Raw genomic sequence first — 8,660 nt, forward strand, 5'->3', positions numbered from 1 at the left:
TTATCTTTATCACTTTTTTTTGTTTGCTTTTATCCATTTAACTACCCACTTTTTAATGAATAATATGGGTATTACTCGTTTTTTACCCATTTAAAATGAGTAATATAAGCGGATACCCATATTATTTACCCATTTTGCCACCCCTACTTTTGAGGATAAATGATGCTACACACTTCATTCATACACTGCAAACAGGAGTTCTTCCTTTCCAACAAAAAGCATAGCTAAGGCAAATCAGGATTACTTAAAGATAGTACGTCTACCACTTAATACATCTTTTATTTAAAGAAATAGCTGTAATATTTTTGCTTGAGATCCTAAAAAAAGGTCCAAAAACTGATTAAACATCATTGAAAACAGTGATTATTTATCCTTCTTATAACTTATCTAGAAGTGATTAATGTTTCTTCTTCTGTAATTCCTTTGCCTTCGCTGCTTCTTTCTCCTTCCCATAATTATTTTGTGCTCCATTTCTATGATGATTCTTGCAAGCCAAATCGGTTTTCCAGTTGAAATCATGAAATATATTATGGATAATCCAATACATAGTCCACTTCCATAGCCCATAAGAGTACCTTTCCAAAAATCACTCTGAAAGTCAGAATTGCTTTCTTCATCATCTAGTCCAGATACGGTATCATTTGTATCTAATACCCGAGCATCGCCACAACTTTTTGAAATAGGAAATCCACGTAATCCATCATTGCCTTCATATGAGTTGCTCTCATAAGTGTGAAATTGAGGTCCTTGAGGGATGCATCCTTGGAGATGATTGTGGGAGAGATTTAAGAATGAAAGATACGTAAGAGAAGCCAGTTGTTGTGGTATCTCTCCTGAAAGCTGGTTTCCTGATAGGTCCAATGATTCAACTGAAGATAAATCTCCGAATGATGACGGTATATGACCTTGCAATCCATTATGAGATAAATTCATTATGTGAACTGCAATGAGATCCCCCATGATACTTGGAATTTGCCCCCTAAATTTATTACTTGAAAGATCGATAACTGTGTACAAATACAAGATTCTCACAATTTCACGATAAAATCCCTTGGTTGCAACTGTAATAGAATCTTCATAATATGTATCTCCATGATATCTTGGTGCTCCCATTGATGGATCAATTGTCCTCATGGCTTTCAGATGTTGAAACAAACTCGAAGGTAAGCTTCCCGAAAAGGCATTATAAGAGAGATCTATGATTCGAAGCTCAGGAAACATGTTCACAATCCTTGATGTTCTGATGGGTCCATGCAATTTGTTTGATCTCAAGCTTAAAACTAGCAGATCTGGCAGAGCTCCCAACCACACAGGAAATGTGCCGTTGAGGTTATTATTGCCTAAATCAAGAAGCTGCAAGTTTTTGCAATTGGCCAAAGATTGGGGAATTTTCCCTTCTAGTTTATTTCCATGCAAGTTAAGGCTGCTCAGTGAACTTCCATTGCTGAAAGTCGTTGGAATGTTCCCAGAAAGATTGTTGTGGCGCATATCCAAAACTTGGAGGGCAGTGATTTTTCCCAAACATGGCGGAATTTCTCCACGTAAATTGTTTCTTGCCAAATCTAGCATTACAAGTGATGTTAAATTGCAAATATCTGAAGGAATTTCTTCACTGAGATAATTATAGGATATGAAGAAGAATGTTGTGGAATTTGGTGGAACAGGTAGTGAACCTTGAAGCAAATTGGATCGTAAATCAATAGTATATACAATCTGAAGAGGAATTGTATCCACACTCGTCAGCATATTGTGGGATATATTAAGAGTTGTCAATGACATCCAGTTAGACCATGCCCAATCAGGAATTCTTCCTTGAAGCTTATTATTTGAAAGATCCAAGTTGGAAAGATGTTTTGCAGATCTTAGAAACGCCAATTCTTTCACTTCACATGCGGCCAATAGTAAGTACTCAAGTGACTCAGGCAAAGTAGAATTAACTTCCTTTTCATCAATAGTATTGTATGAAAGACTAAGATACAAAAGCTGTTTGAGGTCTGAAAAGAGGCTGACATCCACATGAAAATTATTGAAAGAAAGATCAAGATCTGTTAGGTTCACAAGGTTTTGAATTGAGTTGGGAAGATGGCCTTGCAACTGATTATTGCTTAAATCAATCAAGATTAGTGAATTGGAATTGGAATTGAAATCCTCAAATTGACCAGAAAAGTGGTTATTGCTCAAGACTAAACGACTTAGTGATGGAAGGGAGAAAATCCCTGATGGTATTGTTCCATTCAGGGAGTTATATTGAAGGTACAAATCCTCTATGCAAGTGAGCTTCGAAAGAGATTCAGGAATAGGCCCTCTAAGGTTGCAATTTTGAAGATACAAATAACGCAGTGAAGTTAGATAGCCAATAGACTCGGGCAAATTATGAGGAAAATTCACAAAACTGAGTTGTAACTTCTGGAGAGATGTGCTGCTGTTCCATTTGGTCTTTGGAAAATAACCACTGAGCTGAAAATTTTCCCATAAGTGAAGTGTTTCCAAGTTTGGCAGGTGAAATATAGTCTCAGGTATTATCCCATACAATGCTGTATCTCCCAGCCTAAGAGTTGTTAAATGAGAAGAAAAATTCAGAGGAATGGTGGAAGAGATGTTTATGGAAGTAAGATCTAGCTCTATTAATTGAGTCAAGTTCTGAAGGAGCAATTTAAAATCGTGAGCTATGAGTCGTAGGCGACCATAGAGACGAAGAGACTGCAACTTGGAAAGATGAGAGATTTCAGAAGGAATTTGACCACAGAAATTGGAGTCAGAAAGATCAAGATGCGTCAAGCTCGAAAACTTGCCAAATTCAGGGGAGATGTGAGAATTGGAGAAGTTATTCAGAGAAAGATCAAGCCTTTGGAGATGAGAGAGTTGGAAGAGGCTGCTATTGGAATCGATGGTCCCAGCAAGATTGCTGCAGCTGAGGTCCAGTTCAATTACATGGCCAGTCATCTCATCGCATATGACACCATCCCATGAGCAACAATCTCTGCTCATGTTCCATGAACTCGTTTTTGGATAAGGCTCTTGACAGAGATAAGAGGCTGAGGTATCTACAGTAAGTGTGTTCTTGAATTTTAGAAGTGAACTGGTTTGATGTTTGTGAAAGAGATGAGGTAATTTGGATGAAGAAACAGTAAATACTTCATGACAGAGAAAAACAAGTAAGAGCACAATTGCATAGTCCATATTTAGCTTCAGAGACTTGTAATTATGCAGTAAATGTGTGTAAATATATATGGACGTAGGGAAGAAAAAAGATTTTTTTTAAATCATTCAGATTCAAAGACAGTTTTTTCAAATAAAAAATATTTGCTATAAATTCCAAATTTCACCTTGACCCATAGTAGATTTGATAGGGAAATCAATGTTTATTTTTCACAAGTCAAATGCACAAGTCTTGCTATAGAAATTTCAAGGAAAGCTACATCACACAAATTCATTCAATTTGGTGAAAAATTCCAAAGTTTGCAACAGAAAAAAAAAGGAAAACAAATCAAACAAAGCATACTGCTTCTTAGTTATCTTGATTTAGAAATTTATTTATGTGGATCTATTTCTTATTGGACCGATAACTGATTTAGTCAAGCATTTTTTAGTAGCATGTTTGCTTTGGTATAATTATAAGATATTGAATTGTTGAGGGACCTGATATTTAGAATGAGACGTAATTTTTTCTAAAAATAACTTGGTTTCTCATTCGATTTTTAATAGCCACATTAGGGTCCCGATTAATCTGGATTCTCTCAGTGTAACACCTGTTAAAGGGAGAAATAAAACCAAGTTTTTGCACGGAGTGTCCCTCCAAGTATCTTTTTTCTTGCACCTAGAAGTATTAATGCAGTTATTTGAATTATCAAGTAATTGCAATGAGTCTTGCTGTGGAAATTTCAATGAAAGCTACTTAACAGGCAAATCCTTTTCACTTTGAATTTTCATGTTGAAATAAATTATTTATGAATTTTATTATCAAAAGGAGAGAGGAAAGGGGGAAAATCAAGTAAGGACTGCTGCCTTCATATCAAATCATCAATCAATTCCAAGTTTACAAAACGTTGTCATTCTTAAGTCAATGCAAGTTTTTCTAGGAAAATGTCAAAAATATACTTTCTTCGTCCCAAAACAATGTCAAGTTTAATACATCAAATTTACTATTTTAGAAGTAGCTAAAATGTGTAGCAGCAGAGTTTTCTTTAGCCTCGGCATGAATCAAAGGTTCACTTGCATTTCCACATTTGTTGTCGTCAATAATTGACAAGTACTGTAACAATACTATTATCCATAAATATGCTTAGCAAGTAATCGAAGTTCAAGTCCGAAACCAGCTTACTAACCAGCTTTACATCTTCTTCTTTTTTATTCATACCTATTTGCAATAAGTGCAATAACAGTGTAATTAGGAATGAGACACGACTAAGTCAAATGGCAATGTATCATGGGTCTTCTTTTTTTCTCCAAGGGAAAAGGGGCAAATATACTACTCAACTTTCTGATTTAGAGCAAATATACCCTTGTTAAGAAAACTCATGTGCATATATAATTTATTCATGTCGTCCAACAAATTATTTACCCTTTTCAGTTGAGGGACCTGAATAGACGTGAAATTTAGAACAACACGTGGCTTGGATATTTAAGGTATACAAAACACTTTGGCATTTGCTATAATAGTTTTCCTACTGTATTAGAAGGATATTCTGATGCAAGTTGTATTACAAGTGTTAATGATAATAAATCCACTTCAGGATGGATATTTACTTTAGAGGGTGGCGTAATTAGTTGGTCATCCAAGAAACAAACTTGTATTTCCCATTCGACCATGTAATTTGAATTCATAACATTAGTAGCTGCTGGAAAAGAGGCGGAATGGCAGAGAAACATGTTGGATGAACGATATTTTTACCACCCAATACTTGATGAAACTCCTTCAAGTTTTATATTCAACATTATCACTCAAAATTTAGGCTTTTGTAAGTGGACAGAAGGGTATAATGTTAACTTGGAAATAGACCAGGAGCAGTTCCACCCCAACTTCATCTAACTGTTCTTGGTTCTGAAAAGTGAAAACTCAGAGGAAAAACCTTCTTCTCTGATGGCTTATATGAGCCCACCACGAGTGAAGGGACCAGGTCCCTTTGTATAAATTATGAACAGTAAAACAGAAATGCTCAAGGTAAAGACAAGGATGTTTATGTGGAAACCTCCTTGCTCAAGGGAGGAGAAAACTACGACCCGACTCATAGGATTTCACCAACATCTTCACTAACAATGAGAGCCAAGATTTAGATTACAAACTCATGCAATCTAGGAACTAACCTAATAATCCCTTCCCCTTGTTACAACTCTATTACAAGGACAAAGCCTAAGCAATACCTCTCATTTGTGGGAATTTGAGAATTGTCTTCTTTATCTCTTTCTCCTTGCTGGAAGGTTGTTTGCCCACTACACAAACGTCTAACTCAAAGTAATATAAACTTCAAGCAAACTCATCAAGACTAACTCTAGCCGAGAACTCAATGACTCAGAATGCAATATGAAATGTATTCCTTTATGACACAGGAACAAATCTTACAATGTTTAGAACATAAGACACAACTCACAATCAACACAACTCGGGACTTTTCTCGGATAACTTTATGAGGTCCCTTGTTGTTGTAGTGAGGTTGTTCTTGCGTGAGAGAGAAAATGACCTTTTTCTTTGGAAATCTTGAATGCAAAAACTAGGTTGTTTATGGTCAAAGTATATATAATATGGTACGGACAAAACAACCTAGTGCCATACCATTGGCTAAGAACTTTGCCCTCTTTTCCCGTGCTCACCAACAATGGCAGTGTTAAGAGCTTTTACAGGCAGTGTTGGGAGCTTTTACATTTGTTCCCCATTCGGCCTAGAACAGTCGTTACTCATGGGACCAGGTCCTCTACTAGGTCTCATAGTTTGTTAAATCATCAAAAGTAGAGAGTAACATTTTTCCCCTTTTGATGATGACAAACTATATCCACTTTGTTCCCCCTGTCAACGTGTTCCCCCTGTCAATGTGTTCCCCCTATCACTAGCAAGCTTTGAATTCAAGCACTTCCTCATATTGAAGTACCAGGTCTCATGCATAGAACCTAATTAACCTTAATTAACACATTTCTTCATCCTTTTGATATCATAAAAAAGTATGATCGAGCAGTAAACGTAAGTAAATTATCATGTAAGTTGGGTAAATCCATGGCCACTGAGGCAACACTTGACATGAGTAAATAAGCACAGAGAAGAGATCAAATATACAATATATTAGATAGAGGTAACATCATCAGTATTGCAAAAATAAATACACCAGAGAACGAGCATTTGCCACTAGAACTGAGAGACATTGATTTAAAAAAATTGGGAAGGAAGGACTATAGGAAGGAGTGAGTTGTGGAGTAAGGGATCACATGAGCATAGTCATACATGTGTTTTCATTGGCATGGGATTGAAGCAGCTGCTTGGTGAGGGTCTTCACTTTCTCAGCCACTTTCTCATTCGAAACAAGCAGTGCTGCATTCTTGGCTTTCAAGTTTGCCTTCTCATTCTGCGCATCCTCACTGAGAATAGGTCCCTAAGACTTCTCTTGTTGAAGCAAGGCCTTAATCCTTGCTATTTCCAAATCCTTTTTGGTCAGGGCTCCAGTCACGTCTTCTAGGTCCTTTTTAAGCATTTCATGTTGCTCGAGAAGCTCCGACACATGAGACTTGGACTTAGTGCCTATTCGACCTTCAATGCACTCACATCCAATGACAGTGGTCGGGGAGATAGCTTGCTTGATCGTCCCAACTACCCCTTTGCCAAGAGGCACCTTGAAATGTGCAAAGACATGATTTAGCACATAACCATAAGCCAACCCATGACACCCATTTTTAACAAACATAACCCTTCCCCATGTGCTCCAGCATAATTCCCGGAAGATTAATGGAATCATACTTTTTGAGTGCCTCCATTAGAAACAAATCAGCAGCAGAAGCAACGGTTTGTTTCTCTGTCTAGGATAGTACAACCTTGTTCACAAACTCAAAGTATAGTTAATACGTACCCTTGAGGTACTTCTTTGAAATTCCATCACATTTCAGTCCATCCATTTTTCCTGCTCCATTAACAAATAATTGAGAAGGTTGTTAAATTTGACAAGATTCAAGATGAATTAATGTGAAGATTTGGTAGTTAGGAAGATAATTCTTCATTGGTACAAAAGTCAAGATAGCTACTTAGTAGGTGAAATTTAAGTAAACCATAAAATGGTTTCACAAGGTAAATCTTGACATTTTGACACATTGTGATGTCATGGATGACATCAATAGGAAGAATTCACTCCTATAAATAGGTAGCTCCTAATTCATTTGTAACACACCTCTCACTTGTCTTCTCATCTTCAAAGGCATTTGTTCTTCTTTCTCTCTTGTAGTATTTCACTTGTACTCTTTTGGAGTGAAATAAATATTGGTTGGTTGTGTCCGGGGAGTAGGCAAAAGAAAACATTTTTTTGTCGAACCTCGTAAATTTCTAGTGTTCTTTGTATTGTTGTCTCATTTACTATCTATTAGCTACCTTTAGATATAGCAGTTGTGATTTCATCACTCTCTATATATTCGGCTTCCGCAACAATTGGTATAGAGCCAAGGTATTATCTGAGTATGCTCTGTGGTTGCAGCAAATTCTGAACTTCCACATCAGAAAAAGATTTACTTTGGTCCTTGCATTGTTAGCTAGTAAATAGTATTTATAGTAAAATGGGAGACAAGAAAACTGATGAGTCCACTTTGAATGTCAATAATACGTCATCATTGGCATCCTCGCTTATGACAAGAATTGTGTCAAATGCGAAATTTGCAGTTGAAATTTTTGACGGTCAGGACACATTTCGGAATGTGGCAAGGCGAGGTCCTTGATGTCCTTTTTCAACAAGGGCTAGATATTGCCATAGAAGAAAAGAAATCAGCAGTGTAGGAGAAGAAGATTGGAAGATTATCTTGCGGTACCATTCGATCTTACCTTGCAAGAGAACAAAAGTATCCATACACAAAGGAAACATCTGCAAATAAATTATGGAATTCATTCGAGGAGAAATTCTTGAAGAAAATCAGTCAAAATAAACTTTACATGAAGAGAAGACTGTTATGCTTCACTTATATTCCTAGTAGCACAATGAATGATCATATCACCAGCTTTAATAAGTTGGCGACAGAATTGTCGAATATGGACGTGACTTTTACGGATGGAGATATGGCCTTAATGTTGTTAAGTTCACTTCCCGATGAATTCGAGCACCTTGAAACTACTCTACTGCATGGGAATGATGAAGTATCTCTCAAAGAAGTTTGTTCTGCCTTATATAGTTATGAACAAAGAAAGAGAGAAAACAAAAGGCGGAGAAGCAGAAGCTCTGATTGTGAGAGGTCGTTCTCAAAATCATATGAGAACGAAGAATGGGAGATCCAAGTCAAGATCCAGACTCAACAAAGATGAATGTGCCTTTTGCCGAGAAAAATGGTACTAGAAGAAAGGCTGTCCAAAGTTGAAAAACAAGGCCAAACCAAATAATGGGAAGGCTGTCATGGATTCAAATGTGGTTGATTATGATGACTCAAATTACTCACTAGTTACAACAGATCCATCCAAATCATCTGATGTATGGTTGATGGACTCA

The 8,660-nt window shown here is 36.8% G+C and overlaps 1 protein-coding gene across 1 annotated transcript; it reads right to left on the minus strand.

Annotated features, from left to right (window-relative positions):
• Positions 1-362: 362 nt before the first annotated feature.
• On the minus strand, positions 363-3,180 carry LOC102583983 (receptor-like protein 12). Its single transcript, XM_006353763.2, has one exon. The coding sequence runs from the start codon at positions 3,178-3,180 to the stop codon at positions 388-390; it is 2,793 nt and encodes a 930-aa protein (XP_006353825.1). The 3' UTR covers positions 363-387.
• Between the last annotated feature and the right edge of the window lie 5,480 nt (positions 3,181-8,660).

This window comes from Solanum tuberosum, unplaced genomic scaffold, assembly GCF_000226075.1.
Source record: "Solanum tuberosum cultivar DM 1-3 516 R44 unplaced genomic scaffold, SolTub_3.0 scf00160, whole genome shotgun sequence".
Classification (NCBI taxonomy): Eukaryota; Viridiplantae; Streptophyta; class Magnoliopsida; order Solanales; family Solanaceae; genus Solanum; species Solanum tuberosum.

Bases quoted from the DNA above. Each gene is read 5' to 3' on its own strand.
- LOC102583983 (XM_006353763.2), bottom strand. From the start codon at position 3,180: ATGGACTATGCAATTGTGCTCTTACTTGTTTTTCTCTGTCATGAAGTA.